The sequence below is a fragment of the Somniosus microcephalus genome, chromosome 2, assembly GCF_052327205.1.
Source record: "Somniosus microcephalus isolate GS21.2 chromosome 2, FLI_Smic_1.0, whole genome shotgun sequence".
In the NCBI taxonomy this organism is placed as follows: Eukaryota; Metazoa; Chordata; class Chondrichthyes; order Squaliformes; family Somniosidae; genus Somniosus; species Somniosus microcephalus.
Window position 1 is genome coordinate 25,113,683 of NC_140988.1, and position 20,152 is coordinate 25,133,834.

At 45.1% G+C, this 20,152-nt stretch overlaps 1 protein-coding gene across 1 annotated transcript in view; it reads left to right on the forward strand.

The window, feature by feature from the left end:
- The window catches only part of LOC147122606 (thrombospondin type-1 domain-containing protein 4-like), a 389,820-nt gene that overhangs the window by 234,457 nt on the left and 135,211 nt on the right, over nt 1-20,152 (forward strand). Inside the window, exons 6-9 of the mRNA XM_086007593.1 lie at nt 7,786-7,915; nt 9,489-9,693; nt 14,194-14,367; nt 14,826-14,999. Of these exons, the coding sequence (XP_085863719.1) occupies nt 7,786-7,915; nt 9,489-9,693; nt 14,194-14,367; nt 14,826-14,999 (683 nt within the window). The remainder of the gene's footprint in view (nt 1-7,785; nt 7,916-9,488; nt 9,694-14,193; nt 14,368-14,825; nt 15,000-20,152) is intronic.

A 20,152-nucleotide genomic window follows, 5' to 3' on the forward strand; every position in this document is an offset into this window, starting at 1 on the left:
ATCCTAAGAAAGTACTGTACACAATGAGAGGAAGTGATTAATGCACAGAACACACTGAGGAGTGAATTTAATGCAGACTAACTCAGGAAAGCTTGTTTTCTAATAATGGGCAATTTTAATTACACTGAATTCAAGTCAAATACGAAAACTTGGACCTAAATTGTCAAATTTGAAATTTGAAGTAAAGGAAACCAATATTGTATGGGGTGGGGAGTGTATATATTGTGATGCACAAAGCATTGCAGTTGTGTGAGACAGGCTGCATGGACCCTCTGGATGGAGGGCCTTTGCCTGTCCATCATTGTTCGTTTGTTCGTATGATCGTATTTTACAACCACATAGAGGCTTGGTTAGTTCAGGAGTCCACATTGAGAATCTAGCCTAATATTTTAAATCTAAGTCTTACCAAATGAGTAATGCAGGGTTAAAGAAGCCTGTTTTCAGTTGTTAACAAATATCTTTGAAGTGAATCCTACTCCACAGTTAGGTTTTTGGATAACATCCTCACCTTGATACTTCAGTATATGGTCAATAATTGTACCCAAATTGTCTTCCTGTCTGCATTTGCTAATCAAAACCAAGCTAGAATCCCTTCCGTGTACACATGTTTCAGATTTCCTCCATCGGTGTACATTTTATCCTCATTGAATCCTTCCTACATTCCTTGGCCCATCCGTTAAATTTGTCCAGATTTCTTTGTCTATCAGTTTTCCCTACACAAGTCACTCATGCACATAGCTAGCTGTCATCAGCACATTTTACAATATTACCTCTGCTATATTCTTTATGAATAATGTGAACAGCAAGGAATCCAAAATAGTTCCCTTCAGAATTCTAGTCACCACTCCTTTTGAACTTTTTCCATTTATCACTCCCAGCTTTCTATACTAACCAGTTTTTCATCCAGCTGGCTAGTCTGCCATTAATTCCACGACTTCATTTTCTTGAAGAGCTTCGTAAGTGCAATTTTATCAAATAACTTATGAAAATCAAAGTAACTTGTTTCTATGACCTGCCCTCAGGGAGTCAACATGTGCCAAACCCATGATTTTATGATCATTCACTTTCATGCACATAAAAAACCACAGATTACGTTACCAGGATTTGGCAAGATCGCAGATCATTATAGATGAGGAAGGCCATTTGACCCGTCTATAATCATCCATCCGGAGCGATACTAACATTCCCGCATTGCAACATCCAATTGTGTCTTAAATGATTCCAGGGTTTGTGCGATTGAGTAAAACTGGTGAACGCGAATTCGCAGCCCGTTTTATACTATTGCACAAAGTCAAAATTACCCCTTTTGTGTGAAGAACATTTCCTGATTAGTCCTAAAGTTACCTTTTACTAGTTTGAACCAGTGTCCCCTGGTTCTACTCCCAATGTTTAATTTAAAGTAATATTCCAGGTTAATGTTTTCAATACCCATAACTGTATAAGATCACCTCTCCAGCACCTCCTTTCTAGGCTTCAAGTTTCTCCTGTCGTTCTTCATAAATCAGACCTCTGGCACTAGGGAACAGTCTTGTTTCTCTTCTCTGAACTCGCTCCAGTGCTTTAATGTTTTTTTGTTACTTGGTGACCAGAATTGGGTGCAACATTCAAAGTGCAGTTTGACCAGAGCTCTATAAAGTTTGCTCACTGCCTCTTCTGACTTATATTCCACTGTTTAGGTTATGTAGTTAACATCTTATTGGCCTTGTTAATTGCTGCTGATTGGTTGGATATATTTACCTTTGAGCCTACTAAGACTGCCAGGTCACTTTCAACTTCATCCTTTACATTTTTCAACACCATTCGTGGAGTACGTGTGTCATCTATTTTTTCTTCCTATGTGGAGCACTTTACACTTGTCTGCAATAAGTTTCATCTGCCACCGTTCTACTCACTGATATTTCTTGTCTGACTCATTCCATGATGGAACCTCTGCCGACAGCTTCCGTGGCAGCACAGACTGTTGCAATGGAAGCTCAGATGGCTTCCCTCTTGGCTCTTGGTGCTGGGGGCCAATGTCAACTACACACTGTTCTCGCACAAAGCCGTAGGAGTGCTGAGCCGCCAGCCTAAGAGAGTGGCTTGACTCCATGGGAGAGGCACCTGCTGTCATCCTGAGAGAAGACAGCATGCCTGCTCCCCTACCATCCACTCTGCCAGTGCCCTTGTTAGTGCCACACAGCCAACCGGGCCAGACTTCTCCTGCCCACGCCGAGATACTGCAGTCTGCATCCGGGCCATCAAGACTGTGTATTCTGCGGCAAGTGTCTCACCTCCTAACTTCCTAAAGCCTTTCCACCAACTGCAAGGCACAAGTCAGGAGTGTGATTGAATACTCTCCACTTGCCTGGATGAGTGCAGCTCCAACAGCACTCAAGAAGCTCGACACCATCCAGGACAAAGCAGCCCGCTTGATTGGCACCCCATCCACCACCTTAAACATTCACTCCCTCCACCACCGACGCACTGTGGCTGCCGTGTGTACCATCTACAAGATGCACTGCAGCAACTCGCCAAGGCTTCCTCGACAGCACCTCCCAAACCCACAACCTCTACCACCTAGAAGGACAAGGGCAGCAGGCGCAGGGGAACATCACCACCTCCAGGTTCCCCTCCAAGTCACACACCATCCTGACTTGGAAATATATCGCTGTTCCTTCATCGTCGCTGGGTCAAAATCCTGGAACTCCCTCTCTATCAGCACCAAGGGAGTACCTTCACTACGCAAACTGCAGCGGTTCAAGAAGGCGGCTCACCACCATCTTCTCAAGGGCAATTAGGGACGGGCAATAAATGCTGACCTTGCCAGTGACGCCCACATCCCAAGAACAAATTTAAAAAAGGCCCAGAACTAATCAAGGTCGCCCATCACGGCCATCTGAAGTGTCCTCAATGGAAGCTCTGCAGCCTTCCACCTCCCATGCTGTAGCCACTAGGGAAACATCTCATAGGAGCACTAGGATAGGGAAACGAGCACACAAGACAGGCACTAATGGCGTGCACAAGGGTGATTCAGATGAAAGGTCATCGATCTGAAACGTTAACTCTGTTTCACTCTTCACAGGTGCTGCCTGACCTGCTGAGTATTTTGTGTTTTTATTTCAGATTTCCAGCATCTGCAACATTTTGCTTTTGATTCTTAATCATTTCTATTAACTATTAAGATAGAAATGTAATTGAGTTGATTGCTGAATTTGCTGTTTGTTCTGGATTTGATGTTGGTGTTTATCTTTGCAGTGAGGTAAGGGCATCACTCAAGAATTGCAGGACCCTAATTTAGATAAATTATTCTCTCATTTAATTCATTCCAAGGTGCACTCCTGACGCCAGTGCCTCCACCTTGTCCAATATGGTGAACGGTGCACTTCCATCCCGCCATATTGGGTACTTAGTAGGCCGGCTAGCACCCAATAATTTGCACGCACCTGAATATCTAAGCCCCAGTATTTATTGAGTTCGTGAAAATATTAATCAGAGTTGTCAGTCTTTAACTCTCTGCTCCTATTAAGATTAAATGGACAATTCTTAGATAAATTGTTGATAAGGATGGCCAACATGTTAATACATTGGCCCAACAGTTACACCTGCATTCATGAAGAATTCCACTCCACAATTTTAAGGGTGGTGTTTGCCCATTTATTTTAAACTAGTTAAAACAGCAGAGAGAAGAATTCGAGATAAATGTATTTGGGGTGTGAATGCTATGGTGTCATTTCAGAGTCAGTGGGGATCATTTTCACCCTCACCGCCTGGCCAGTAATCTGGTGGAGCAGATCACCCGCCCATTGTAGAAGCCACCCAATTTTCATCCAATTGATTTCAATGGGCGATCTGCTCTGCCAGATTACTGCTAGGTGGTAAAGGTGAAAATTGCCCTCGATGTCTTCCTGCACTGTTAAGAGTGCAGAGATACTCTAGGGTGGAACTATTATTATCTTTTGCCGACAAGTATCATCTTGAGTGCTCAGATGCAACAAATAGCTCTGACATCTCCAGCTAGCCACATCAGAGACAGTGTAGTGAAAAATAACTCTGAGCACTTATTAAAAATAGCTTTTGTAAGCAGGCAGCGAGGTCAGAAGTTTATGGACGAAGTTGCCAAGCTAATCAAATACCAACGCAGGAAAAACTCACTGTAATAAAGGACAGGTTGTGTGGAACGTTTTTATAAATAGGATCAATGGGCAGTCTATAATAAAAGATATAATTTTACATTTTCAGATGGCTGCCTTTCAGACCGTGCATCCTTCACATTCTCTGGAACAATGCAGCTGGTCACACGTTGCCAGAAAACCAGCCAGCGGTTTTTAATAACTTGAGATTTCTCTACTTGCCCTGTATTCTAATAAACTGTTCCAAAATGCCTGATAGATAGGTGACCTACAAACGAATAATAGAACTGTTTGTACTTGGTCCTTGATACAGAGTGCTTTTCACAGCACATTATTCATGTCATGACTTTCTGAAATGTGAAAGGAACACTTAAAGGGTAGGCACTGCGGTGTGCAGAATGGGTTAACAACTGTTAAACCAGGAAACACAGATTTTATCGATGGTGCTGACCAAAGTGTTTAAAGTAGGAAATGTCATCCCTAGTATGAAACATGCACACACGAGGGATAGAATAGGGTTCTGTCTTTCGGATGAGATATTAAACCGAGGCCCCATCTACCCTCTCAGGTGGATGTAAAAGATCCCGCGGCACTATTTCAAAGAAGCGCAGTGGAGTTCTCCCGGTGTCCTGGTCAACATTTATCTCTCAATTAATGCCATCAAAACAGATTATTCGGTCATTTATCTCATTGCTGTTTATGGGACCTTGCTGTGCCCAATTTGCCTGCTGCATTTCCCTACATTGCAACAGTGGCGACAGTTCAAAAGTACATAAAGAAAATACTGCAGATGCTGGAAATCTGAAATAAAAACAGAAAATGCTGGAGACACTCAGCAGGTCAGGCAGCATCTGTGAAGAGAGAAACAGAGTTAACGTTTCAGGTCGATGACCTTTTGTCATTCTGAGTGTCTCCAGCATTTTCTGTTCAAAAGTACATCCTTGACTGTAAAGTGGTTTGGGATATCCTGAGGTCATGAAAGACGCTATATAAATGCAAGTCTTTTCTTTATTGACAGCACTGGTCCTTGTGTGCTGCATGCTCCTGCAGACAGGAGAGCTGACCTCACCTGGTAGCATGAGATTGGTTCATGTCAGTATTTATCTGGCATTCCTGGCATGCAGCGAGCGGGCAGGGACTGGAATTTCGGGGTCCAATAGCCAGTGAAGGGCCGCTGGCTCCCTGGGGGAGCACCAGCATTTTTTCTTAGGGGATCAAAGGAGATGGGGAGGAACATGGCAATGGGGAGGCCGGAGAATGGAGACTCGGGTGTGAAAATGGGCCAGCAAGCCACAAACTTTTATTTTTTGAAATAAGGCCTCCCCTTCACTACCCGTTCCACCTAATCCTATTAGGGGAATCCCTCTAATGGAAAATACCTCAAGGGTCTCACTGAACCTTCTATGCAGGATCCCAGCACCCTGTCATCACATTACAGTGACATTGGACTTTGTTACAGTTGTTTAAATTTATTTATGTAGGGTAGGGGGGGGAGGGGTAAATTTATTTAACATGTATTTAAACTGTGGAGACTGACACAGCTGGATTGCCATCACTCCGCAGGATCTGACCAAGTACATTCCAAATTTTTTTTCCCCCCAGCTCTCAACTTACCTCCAGAGGAACAAAATATTTCATACGAGGGTTTTATAGGACTTGAAATTGTTGACAACTTTTGAGTTTCTCTCCTACTGAGAGGTTTCCGTAAAGTGAAATCGTAAAACAAATCCCCCATACGAGTTAAAATGAGATTGCCTACATTTCAGCCTGTTAATTGATCCACATATCAGAAATTCTGTACTATTATGACATGTAATAACGAGCTAGGATCAATAGTCCCTCTAAGCTGCGCGTGTGCGTGGCCACGCAGCAAATTTAAAGGTACCACGCACAAAAAAAATTAGAGAGAACATTGGCTAGGATACCAACTAAAATCCCTTGATCTTACATTAGTACAACCTCCGTCATTCTATATTCATCAATAACTAGTTTTTAACTGAATAACTGAACTCCACAGAATACATATGCATACATTGAGGGTACGGTAGCATAGTGGTTATATTACTGGACTAGTAATCCAGAGACGTGAGTTCAAATCCCACACAGCAGCTGAGGAATTTAAGTTCAGTTAATTAAATAAACCTATAATTTAAAAAAATTCCAGTAATGGTGACCATGAAACTACCGGATTTCGTAAAAACCCATCCGGTTCACTAATGTCTTTTAGGGAAGGAAATCTGCCGACCTTACCTGGTCTGGCCTATATGTGACTCCAGACTCACATCAATGTGGTTGACTCTTAACTGCCTCTGAAATGGCGGCTCACCACCACCTTCTCAAGGGCGATTAGGGATGGTCCACATCCCGTTAATAAATAAATAAAAAATCACCCCAAGGGCAAGTTGCAATTCTGCTATGTATCCATTAATATTTTTATCTGGTGAACATAGCAAACAGCTGCTGCAGTACAACACCTATCTGGCTGTGCTGTGGATAACTTGTACATTCTGACTATTTATGAGAACTACCCTGACTATAAAGATGAATTGCACATTGAAAGCTACTTCGCTGTATTCAACCTGATGCAATCTTTCACATGAAATTTATCTTAAAGTCTCTAAACTATGTTTTCTTTTCTAACCTGAATAAAACCTGGGTGAATATTCTGGGGAACAATTAACAAGGCAGTGGTCCTGACACTACATCAATGTATACCTGTCCCAGTGTATATCAGTGTGCACTAGCCCTGCTGTACATTGACAAACAATGTCCCTGGTTGAGTAAAATCAAGATCTTTCCTTTATATGTTTCCGATGCAAGTCACCAAGTTTGGAAATAGGGCAACTGACCCAGTTGTGATTTTAAAAAATGACAAAACCACTTTGAGGAATACTTTGAGTGGCGGCTGAGGATCTAGAACAATCCAGAGAAAGCCAGCACTACATTTCAAGTGATCTGAGAATTGCTGCTGCATCTACACATTATACTGAACATGTTGAGCCATATAACTCACACTACATACCACCCAGTAACAAACCCATTACATGCGGCAGTTCAGAGGCTTGTCCATATTTTAACCCGGTGAGATAAGGAACATGTGTTAGCTGCAAAGTACGTGGCAAATCGCTCATACGACAACAACCTCATTACCTGCTTCCAGTGATCAGATCTGATTTCATTTTAAATGAGCTATCCCTTATCTTTACACAGAGGGGCTCATGTTACAAGTCCACACTGTCAACAGGGAGCCTTGCCACAGCATATTAAAAATTTGGGCATAAAATGCTTTTAATTTTCCAACCATTAAAACTGATCATTGGAAAAATCATAGAAAGTGCGCTTGAATTCCTGATATGTGCCCTGCCAATAGCACAGACTCATTAAGTTACATAGGAACAGGAGTAGGCCATTCAATTAGATCTGTACCTTAACTCCATTTACCCACCTTGGTTTCGTAACCCTTAATACCCTTGCCTAACGTAAATTACCCCTATAAAATGTAAGGTTATTGGAAGTCCTGTTACAATGTTGGTACGTTGCCACCGGTGTACCTGTCCCTAAAGCAGAGAATGTTTTGTTCAACGTTTAATCAGCTGAATTGTGTTCATCATTAAACTAGTTGTACAGAGGTAGGGAATGCTCCTGTTAATAACAATTGTCTTTTCTTGACTTTTAGGGAGCCGTGTTCTTATTTTTAAGTGTGTTAACAGGAATACGCATGAAGAAGTATCTGAAAACCTGTGTGAAATTGCAATGAAGCCAACACCAGAGAAAGAAGCTTGCAACACCCAGCCGTGTCCGGCCTAGTACGTTCACTGAGGCTTTCTTTTTTATATAAATTATTATACTGTCTTAAAAAAAACGACCTATTTTACATTTATCTGGCGTTGGTCTGAAAGGACAAATGCCGTATAATCACACACAGAATAAAGCTTAGTGTTTAAACGGAACGTTTCATAAGCTTGGGGCAGCCAGCGAGCAGTAATAGATGCAGTTTGGATACAATCCAACCAGGGGCCAACAGAAACAGAAACTTAATCAAAGCCCCATGAAGCTATGAAATTGCAATGTAATAACAAGTGACCACTGGAGATTGAGCAGATTTAATAAAAATGGAAACCTCCGGAAGCAATGTTTTCTGGTTAAACATGTTACAAGTGTTCTTTAGTGGTAGCATTATTGAATGACAGCGGTCATGAAGTGTACCGTTTGGTTTTGTCCTGATATTTTGGGGAGATTTTTATTCTGCTTCTCAAGGTGGGGACTTAGCAGGGTGGGGGAAGAATAGAAAACTTTCCACTTTTGTCACTCCCAGGATAGGTGCAGGCCAGGGGCAGAATTAAAGTCCTCTCTCATGTGGTCTAGCAAAATGCCTTAACCCTAGCCGATTGAAAAGTTTCCATTTCCCACACTGGCCATAATCAGAAATGAAAATATTTTTACGTAACATCAGCAAGGAATCAAGTGGGAGCAACTTTTCCTCCAGCAATATTTAATTTTAATGAGAATCAGGAATAAAAATCTCCAGCAATTCAAAACCTCATTAGCACTTTTAAAAATACATTTGAATGACCTGCTTGTAGTTTTTCGTTCTGTGCATTGTTTGTATCACTCAGCAGGTCTCGCTGAAAAAGCACCAGGAATGGAAAAAAAAAAGGCTCCGTCCTCCACTTTGAAAGTTGCACACTGTGCGAAGGTTCTAAGCACTCTGGGGGTGGATTCCCGCGGGCTTTCCCCTAGCATCTGCAGTGATTTCAGCGGAAGAGCCACAGAAACCCCGGAAAAAATGGCATAAATAATGGATGAGTGGGAGAATCCCTGTGCAAATTCCCTGCCGCCACCCCCCCCCCAGTGTAGAAACTTGAAAATAACAGCAATATGTTTGAGCTAAATGGGTTCATGTAGAGCGACAGTTTTTATTTAAATTCAAGGCCCTTCAGTTTTAAATGCCATTCCTCTGAAGTTTCTACCCACGTCCACTGTTTTTGAATGATTTCATTGGCTGTAAAGCACTTTAGGATGTCCTGAGGTCATGAAAGGCGCTATATAAATGCAAGTCTGTCTGCCTGCCTGTCTGTCTTTCTGTCCTTTCTATCATTCCTTTGTTAGTTCTCTCATTCTTTTGTTCATTCTTTCTTTCCAGATGTTTATTTGGGGATTGTACTTTACCGATATCACTGATAATTGTGTGCTGGGAACATTACCACACATTCATTCAGATAGTGATGTGCATATGCACTAAGATCATTTCTTTCTCACTTTGTATTTCTTTACCTGTTATCATTGATGATAATTACAATGCTAGAAACGTATTTCTTCCCAATAGTATCAGATTGTGAGGGATCGTTGACGTAACACGTATTTTTGCTTTTATCAAAGCTGGGATCTGGGCGAATGGTCAGAATGCAGTAAAACGTGTGGTCCTGGGATACAACATCGGCAGGTTCTTTGCAGACAAGTCTACGCCAATCGAACAACTACTGTTCAACCTGAACGATGCCGGCACCTGGAGAAACCTGAAACAACGGCCACCTGCCAGCTGAAAATCTGCAGCGAGTGGCAAATCAGGACGGAATGGTCTAAGGTAAACAAAACTCATGGAAGGCATGACTAAAGCAGCTGGTATAAATAGTGGGCACATTAGCTTTAGCACCAGCTCCATAGCTACCTGAACTTCTGCCGGGGTGGGGGGGGCAACTGAGGAACCAGTTTAGATATTTTCCTTTCATCACTATTGATCATTAGTCAGTCCCAGCCGAAAGTTGCCAGAGGCTCGGGGCAAAAGATTCCCCTCCAGGTGCAGAATTAACTTTTACTCCGAGCAAAAAGTAAAATGTTATTCATGAGTTCAAATCAAACAGGCATCCTTGGGACCCTCACCATCCACGATCGCATGTGTGTGTCATTGTTGTAACCCTTCCCACCTCCACCCCCCCCGCCCCCCCCCCACCCCCATAACTTAGATTGCTGGTGGCCGCACTAGGCTGGATTTTTGAGGCCTCAATCCAGCGAGCTGCACCAGGACGCCTTTTTGGTGTCCCTGCAGCTCACCTGCCAGATTTAAATGAGGCCGGGGTCCCAAAATCGCGAGCGCCCCTTCGCTGCCAGAATTGGGCAGCCAATCAGCGCACTCCGTCGGTAGGTCTCCCAAAAATCAAAATAGTTGGGAGAGAAAGCAAGAAATGGGAGTGTACATTCAATGGAAAGACACATATTAAGGATGTGGATGAGCAGAGAGACCTAGGGGTTCAAATACCTAATTCACTGTAAGTGTGAGTGCCAGACCCTTATTAACATATTTAAATGATGCCTGCATTTGTTTCAGGCAACACTAGGGATGCCTGTCGAGTGCCCGAACCAATATGCTGTCAGGTGCAAGTCCAGCGCAGTTCCTGTGCGGGGCATTGCGCTGCAAAATTCAGCTTCATGGCACCAATTTTGGAAAACGTGCGAAACGCAGATCAATTTGTACCCCATAGGCTCATCCAGCTGTGGAAATCTGGGGAGCAACTGGATGATTGTGAATTAATACATTTTTTAGGCAGCTCGGCCTGGAGAGGAGCAATTTTAACCAACGGGTGGCCAGCCGCCCAATCCCTCCAGCAGTCGGCCTGGGCCGATTTGAGAGCAGGGCCTCATTAACATGCTGCCGGCGAGCTGCAGATCGTCCCACTGCAGATCATCAGCTCCGGGGCCAGCGCAATATCGGGTGACCCAGAGGCCAGCCTTAGGTAGGTAGGTCCGGAGAGGGGAATCGCGCAGGTCAGGGGGAGCCCAGGGCGGCAGCGGCCTACATTATTCCTCTGGAGCCTGGAGGAGTACGTCTGGTTCCCCCTGGCTGCACAATTTTAGACTTACCTTTTTGGGCCCCTTCTTCATGACCACCAGGTTTTACTGAGCAGCGCGTCTGCAGCACAATTCACCCAGTAGGTGCTCAAATCTGCATCAGGGCCCTATTTACATCATAGGACCCCTATTTTCACAGATTAATGAGGCTCCCACCTGTTTCTGGTGGCTGAAATAACAACAGAAAATGCTGGAAATACTCAGCAGGCCAGGCAGCATCCGTGGAGAGAGAAACAGAGTTAACGTTTCAGGTCTGGGACCCTTCATCAGAACTGGGAAAAGCTGGAAATGTAACAGATATTAAGCAGGTGCAGAATCGGGGGGGGGGAGGGTTAGGAGGGGAGGAAGGAATTGAAAGAATATCCTGTACTTTTGTAAGAGGCAGGAAAGATAAAATGTTGCAAATGGGAGTGGCAAAAATCATACTGCATGAAAAATGGGGGCAGGGATAATTATCTGAAATTGTTGAACTCGATGTTGAGCCCGGTAGGCTGTAAAGTGCCTAATCGAAAGATGAGGTGCTGTTTCTCGAGCTTACGTTGAGCTTCATTGGAACAATGCAATAGGCCGAGGACGGAGAGGTCAGAGTGGGAGTGAAGTGGAGAATTAAAGTGACAGGTGACCGGAAGCTCGGGGTCACCCTTACGGACTGAACGGAGGTGTTCCGCAAAGCGGTCGCCCAATCTGCGTTTGGTCTCCCCAATGTAGAGGAGACCGCATCGTGAGCAGTGAATACAGTATATTAAATTGCACGAAGTACAAGTAAATCGCTGTTTCACCTGGAAAGGGTGTTTGGGGTCCTGGACAGTGGGAAGGGAGGAGTTAAAAGGGCATGTGTTGCATCTCCTGCGCTTGCACGGGAAGGTGCCAGGTGAAGGAGAAGGGCTGTTGGGAGTGATTGAGGAGTGGACCAGGGTGTCGCGGAGGGAGCGGTCCCTTCGGATTGCTGAAAGGGGAGGTGAGGGGAAGATGTGTTTGGTGGTGGGATCACGTTGGTGGTGGCGGAAATGGTGGAGGATGATCCGTTGAATGTGGAGGCTGGTGGGGTGAAAGGTGAGGACAAGGGGAACTCTATCGTGGTTCTGGGAGGGAGGGGAAGGGGTGAGAGCAGTTCCCCTTGTCCTCACCTTTCACCCCACCAGCCTCCACATTCAACGGATCATCCTCCACTATTTCCGTCACCACCAACGTGATCCCACCACCAAACACATCTTCCCCTCACCTCCCCTTTCAGCATTCCGAAGGGACCGCTCCCTCCGCGACACCCTGTTCCACTCCTCAATCACCCCCAACAGCCCTTCTCCTTCACCTGGCACCTTCCCGTGCAAGCGCAGGAGATGCAACACATGCCCTTTTAACTCCTCCCTTCCCACTGTCCAGGGCCCCAAACACCCCTTCCAGGTGAAACAGCGATTTACTTGTACTTCGTGCAATTTAATATACTGTATTCGCTGCTCACGATGCGGTCTCCTCTACATTGGGGAGACCAAACGCAGATTGGGCGACCGCTTTGTGGAACACCTCCGTTCAGTCCGTAAGGGTGACCCCGAGTTTCCGGTCGCCTGTCACTTTAATTCACCGCTTCACTCCCACTCTGACCTCTCCGTCCTCGGCCTATTACACTGTTCCAATGAAGCTCAGCGTAAGCTCGAGGAACAGCACCTCATCTTTCGATTAGGCACTTTACAGTCTGCCGGACTCAACATTGAGTTCAACAATTTCAGATAATTATCCCTGCCCCCATTTTTCATGCAGTATGATTTTTGCCACTCCCATTTGCAACATTTTATCTTTCCTGCCTCTTAGAAAAGTACAGGATGTTCTTTCAATTCCTTTCTCCACCCCCCCACCCCCCCCCCCCCCCCCGTCTCTGCACCTGCTTAATATCTGTTACATCTCCAGCTTTTTCCAGTTCTGATGAAGGGTCCCAGACCTGAAACGTTAACTCTGTTTCTCTCTCCACGGATGCTGCCTGGCCTGCTGAGTATTTCCAGCATTTTCTGCTGCTATTTCAGATTTCCAGCATCCGCAGTATTTTGCTATTTTGTTTCTGGTGGCTGCCTGGTCAGCCCAGTATTTCAGAAGGTGATTAAAGCTGACTACATCATTAATATGGTGTGTTATAAGGTGAATAACACTATCGTTAGATGCAGCATTTGACAGGGTGGTGAATGCAGACCATATATTAGATAGAGTATTTGACAGGATAATTAACACCGACTGTATCATTATGTAGAGTATCTGACAGGAAGATTAACTGACTGTGTCATTAGGTACAATATTTTATAGGGAGATTAACACTGACTATCATTAGGGTACAGTGTTTTATAGGGAGATTAACACTGACGGTATCATTAGGTACGGTATTCAAACAGGAAGTTTAGTATTGACTAGGAGGCTGAAAATCTTCCTCCCTGCTGGTGTTTTCCTTTATTATATAATTGGTTACAAGGCAGGTTGCTCAGGAGATTCTTTTTTAAAATCCGTTCATGTGTTTCACTGTGTGAACCCAGTATTATGTTTGAGGGCAGAGATGTGGTAAGGAGCCATCATAACAGATCAGGTCTAGCAAACCTATTGGAATTCTTTCAAGAGATAATTAGGCCATTGGATGAGGACTTGCTTTGATTTTTAGAAGGCACCAAAGCACCAGAGACATTTACAGCATAGAAAAGGGCCTTCCTGGTAAATTCAGTTCTTTGTGCCCTTAAAAGGCATGAGTCCCTTTGAGACCTTCTGAAAGGCTCCAAATCGTTACTAGATGAAGATAACGGATCCAGTAGGGGGGGCTGGTTACTTTGTGTAGAGGCTAAATGGCTCCTTTAGGAGCCAAAAGTCTGAAAAATGTCTTTTGCCTTCAATCCCATTGGGCCCCGGGAGCCCTGGTGTGGGCTTCTCCACCTTACAAGGCCGGATTGAGGCGGCTACTACTGATGCCCCTTCGCAGGTGTCGACGGCCCATCCCAGCCATTGAAATGACCTCTTCCCTGGGATTGTGATGGGGTCTCTGGCCTGAGCCTAAAGCTCTCCGCTCTGCCACATTTGCGCCAGTGAAGCGGGCATTGGGAATTTCAGGGTCTTATTTTCTAACTGAAACAACCATGAGATTAATAACCATCAGTCGGTGAGCACAGTGACAACGGAATTGTTTGTTTGATTAAGGACTGATATTGCTGTTTGGTTTTCAGTCGACCCTTATATTTGTTTATGTTACCTCTACTTTTCACCCCTTTGGCAGTGCTCAGTGCCTTGCGGAGTGGGACAAAGGATCCGGGATGTAAAATGCATTGACAATCTTGGAGATATTGTTGCTGATGAAGAGTGCAACATGCAGCTGAAACCCGCTGATGCAGAAAATTGTGACATGGGCCCATGTGCAAAGAGTTGGTTCCACACAGACTGGAGTGCAAGGGTAAAGAACATCATTCTCCAATCAGATCTCTTCACACTAATATCACAACGGCGTCATTTCCTGTAAGCTGAGTTTCTAAGAGAGAGTCTTAACACTACAGAGGCAGCCTTCCATCATTCAATTTACTTATGAATAATGAGCCAGAAATAGTGATCTGGTAGTAAGAGAGCATCTTAGGATTGGAGATCAGAAAATAAAATTCACCCTCAGGCTTTTAGGGCAGAAAAAGGATCACCAACCAACGGTTTTGGATTTAAAAATCTTGAAGGATTACCAAATTGCCAGTAGTAGCAATTTTGCCTGTGTGTCAGAAACATGTTGACTTAAGCCCCGCTATGGATTTAAGCAGAAAATCTAGGCTGACACATCGGTGTAGTATTTTCTGTGCTATTTTCTTTGGAGTGGTTCAATGTCATTGCTTAGTTACCAGGTTTTTTTGGGTTTGTGTCTTACTGCAGTGCTCCGCAGAGTGTGGGACCGGCATCCAGACAAGATCAGTTGTGTGCCTGATGAATCACATCAGCAGCTTACCGTTAGAAGGCTGCGGACATGAGAAGCCTGAGGACGTCCGATCTTGCAACTTCGGTCCTTGCAATGAGAATGTCAAGTGGTTTACGGGCCCATGGAGCCAGGTACCGTTGATAATTGCTTTCATTTGCATGTTATAGCAGTTGAAATATCACCAATGATCTGGTAAGAGTACATGGTAATGATTTTCTACATTCTTATGTCTGTTCTGTATCGTGAGAATTTACTGCCTCATCTCAGCATCATTTGAGGGTTGTTATCCCCCAGGGGCCGAAATTCCTCTTAGTGCCCAGAGAGTCTATTAAATGCAACTTCGGAATACATGATTGATGGGTGCTTTCTATAAGCTCAGGTATGTTAGAGACATTAAAACGAACGAATCTCAGATGTCGCAATCGTCCTGGGAGAATAATGGGGCTATCTCTAACAATACCATAAGAAAGAACAACTTGCATTTGTATAGCACCTTTCACGACCACAGGATATCCCAAAGCACTTTACAGCCAATGAAGTACTTCTGAAGTGTAGTCACTGTTGTAATGTAGGAAACGCGGCAGCCAATTTGCGCACAGCAAGCTCCCACAAACACCATGTGATAATGACCAGATAATCTGTTTGTTTAGTGATGTTGATTGAGGGCTCAATATTAGCCAGGACACCGGGGAGCACTCCCCTGCTCATCTTCGAAGTAGTGCCATGGGGTCTTTTACATCTGCCTGAGAGAGCAGACGGGGCCTTGTTTTAACGTCTCATCCGAAAGACGGCACCTCCGACAGTGCAGCACTCCCTCAGCACTGCACAGGAGTGTCAGCTTAGAATTTTGTCCTCAAGCTAACAGCGAAGTTGTCGGCTGATCTGGCCTCATCGAATTCTGAGGCCTCTCTCCCAACTCCTCTTTCATATCATTTTTTCCCGAATCCTGTTACGTTTGAGTATGACCTAATGTTCCTTTCATGTCCCCTGTCAATGACTTGTTTTACACATCCTGATTGATCTGTCAAACAAATCCTTAGGAGGAAGTCAGTTACAGAAATTCATGAACTCTCAGTCTCCTTTTAACACTCCTGCGCGGATGTTACTTTTCCATCAACCTAGTCCGCATTCCTTTGGCCTTTGTTTATGTATCAGTACAACCACCTTCAACTTTACAGACACCTAACCACCACATTGTCACACCTCTCTTATGTCCCTGTGAAGCTAAAAGATTAATAATTTACAAGATGGTGTTCTGTCTGCTTTGTGCTGAACATGATTCTCTCCCACTCTGCTCCTTGCTGTACCTGTGTGTCTCACTCTGGTCTGCTGAATGCCGAATCTCTGCCGCCTCCCTCCCCCCCTCTGGCGCCTTCACCTACTGGCTCGCTCCTGCGCTGGCTCTCTCCTCTGCCACCTTCACCAACTGGCTCTCTCCTGCCAACTCTGTCCTCTTGCCAGCCCTCTTCTGCCTGCTTTCCCTTCTGCCAGCTTTTTCCTGTTGGCTCTCGCCTCTGCTGGCTCTCATCTCCACTGGCTCTACTGCCAAATTTCCTCCTTGGCTGACCCTCTCCTCTGCTGAATTTCTCCTCTGCCGACTCCCTCATCTGCTGGCACTCTATGCTGTCAACATATTACATATGACCATGTGGATCGCCCACCACACTCTCCTGTCTACTCCAATCCACGTCATCAGATATTACATTCAGCTACTGCAGATATACCCAACTGGTTCACTAATGTCCTTCAGGGAACAGATCCTGCATCCCTACCTGATCTGGCCTACATTTGACTCCAGTCCTCCACTACATGGTTGGCTCCTAATGCCCTCAGAGCACTAAGAATGGGCAATAAATGTTGCCTTGTTAATGTCGCCCACATCCCAAGAACAATTGTAAAAAAAACAATGATGGTGGAGTATGTTGATAAATGCTCACGCTGTTGTGGCAATGTGATGGTCGCTTTTATTTCAGACTCTGTGGATATTACATTCATCATGAGAGGAGACCCTGGAGTGTAATGACTGCAATATGCTTGGTACTGCCAGCAGGTAGACTCTCCCGCCACCTGCAAATATCAGGATGTCATGGGTCCCCTGCCCTCAGTAAATTGAATAGATGGAAATTCGTGGGCAGTGCACTAGCGATTTCCTGATATACGTAGCCAATGGGCAAGCCTCCCAGTGGCACTGCAAATCAGCCACGCCACCACCCACCCGCCACCACCCACCCCCCCCACCCCCACCCCAGAGTAATCATTGAGAACTTCCAGCACAAGTATATCATGGATTAGTTGTGTGGTGTATGTAACCTGTTCCACCTTAAGAGAACTTAAGCCTGTTCCACCTTAAGAGATGTACTACTTTCTCTGGCTGCTGTATACGTAATACCGGTGGTGACCACCGGTATATAAGCACTGTGTAGTAAGATTGTATTTCATATAGTCCTGACCTCCAACCAGTAAAGACCTGTTGAACTTTAATTTTGTAGTCTGTGTGTTATTAATTACAACTAGAACACACAGACTTTACAGTGGCGACGAGTCAGATTCTTACCCTGCGGCAGTTATATCCACGGCGGCTTCGTCCACAGAACGGACGTCGAAGAGAGGCTTCCACCCTCATCACCCTGCTGGAAGACACGTCGCGCGGCAGACATCGAGAAACCAGAGTGCAGAAGACATCCTGAACTCGAAGCCTCCATCAGCGGCTGTCAGCTATCTTCTTTCCACCTCGGTAGTGGGTAAGCCGGGCAGCGACGCGACCAGAAAGTCGGCCGCGTTGGCTGTACAGACGGGGAGGGAAGACGGAGGAATAAGGGCGGTGAGATCGATCGCGACCGGAGATAAGGGCCGGGCCGCATTCGGGCCGAAAGGCGCAGCGCGGGGACATCGATCGCGGCTGGTGATAAGGGCCGGGCCGCATTCGGGCTAAAAAGGCGCAGCGTCTGGGGGCAACTGAAGGCGCGAGAGCCGCGGTGAAGCGGAGACAGCGTCGGGCGAAGGGTGAAGACCGCCAAGCGCAGGAAAACCGCCATTTTGTAGGCGGAGGACGAAGACAAGAGCGCGGAAGCCGCCATCTTGGATAAAAATTAAAAGAAATTAAATTGCAACGATGCCAAAACATGGGAACATTAATACCTTTGATAGCGACATCGAAGATTGGGCTATGTATGTAGAACACATACAAAATTATAGTAAAGCAAATAAAATCCCAGATGAAGAGAAAGCACTAACATTATTAAACTTAATGGGTGCGAAGACATACGGGCAATTGAAACACCTTGTATCACCAGATGAACCGGCGGATAAGACGTTCGAGGAGATTGTTACTGTCCTGAAAAATCACCTAAACCCCACGCCGCTGATGCTAGCGGAACGATTTAAATTTTACAGCAGAAGGCAGCTGAAGGATGAAAGCAATGCTGAATATTTAATGGAATTGCGTAAGCTAGCAAAGTACTGTCAATTCAGAACGAGACTGACAGAGGCGCTACGAGATAAATTTGTGTGTGGTTTATTAAAAGAAGATACACAAAAGTGATTGCTCGAGGAGAATGAGCTGACGCTTGAGAAAGCGGTCACTATGGCAGCAGCACACGAAGCCGCAGCGAGAGGCACGGCAGTAATGCAGCTACGGTCACCGGAACTCAGTACAAATAAATTGGGTTTGAGTACTGTAAAATGTTATCGTTGCGGAAAGACAACGCACGATCAGAACCAGTGTTGGTTTAAAAACCAAGAATGCAGAACGTGTGGCAGGCTTGGCCACATAGCTAAAGTATGCCGGTCAGGAAAGAAGACCAGCAGCAAAAAGTCACCGCAAGGAAAATACATAAAGGTACACAAGGTGACAAAGAACAGTTCGACCGAACAGAAGTCAGATTCAGACGCTAGCAGTAATGAACTGGGTAGCTTAAGAGTACACAACGTTGGTAAGGATACAGATCTCCAGACAATTTGGGTCACCCTTCAGATAGCAGGAGTCCAAGTAAAGATGGAATTGGACACTGGATCGGCATTGACGGTCATGAATAAGAAAGATTACAAAAGGTTTTTCCAACATATTCCCCTACGGGATACGGAGATTATATTGAAAACATACACAGGGCAAAGAGTGTACCCCATCGGAAAGATAGAGGTAAAAGTGGTCCACAAGGGCGAAGAAAGCCAAGTAATGGACTTATATGTGCTACCTGAAGGAGGTCCACCACTACTGGGACGGGAGTGGATTAGGAAAATGAATATGGACTGGCACTCCTTGAAGGCACTAACGGTAGATTCCGGGGAAACAGATATCAAACCTAAACGATTGTCCAGAATATTGGATGATGCTAAAGAGGTGTTCCAGCAGGGACTGGGAACACAGAGGAATTACGGCAAACATCAAGATTGATGAACATGCACACCCAAAAATTTTTAAAGCCAGACCGGTACCCTATGCAATACGACCTACTGTAGAAGCGGAACTGGAAGCGCTAGAACGTTCAGGTGTACTGTCTAAGGTAGATTGGAGTGAGTGGGCTACGCCCATTGTTCCCGTTATGAAACGTCCTTCGAGCAACAAGCCAGGAGAACCAGGGAAGGTTCGCATCTGTGGAGATTTCAAAATCACCGTTAATCCGGTGCTTCACACGGTGCAGTATCCGCTTCCGTGGATTGAGGATATTTTTGCTTCGTTGTCTGGCGGGAAACACTTCACCAAGATAGACCTGGCGCAGGCGTACTTGCAGATGGAGGTTGAAGAAGAGTCACGCCAATACCTCACGATCAACACGCATCGAGGTTTGTACCAGTACAATAGGCTGGTTTTTGGAGTGGCATCGGCTCCAGCAATTTGGCAGAGGGCCATGGAGCAGGTATTACAGGGAATTCCAGGCACACAATGTTACCTGGATGATATTCTGATTACAGGTGATGGTGATGAAGAACACCTCGCAAACTTGGAACTGGTGCTCAACAGACTGAAAGAGTATGGACTTAGAGTTAATCGGCAGAAATGTGAGTTCTTCCAGAAGCGGATCTCGTACTGTGGTCATGTCATTGACCGGGAGGGGCTTCATAAGTCTCCTGACAAGATAGAGGCAGTTGTAAAGGCTCCCGCTCCGGATAATGTCTCTCAGTTGAGGTCGTTTCTAGGATTGATTAACTATTACCATAAATTTCTACCAAATCTATCCACAGTACTGCACCCGCTAAACGCTCTTTTACAGAAGGGGGTACCATGGGAATGGAGCGAAAACTGTAAGAAGGCATTTCGCAAAAGCAAAGAATTGATCACCTCAGA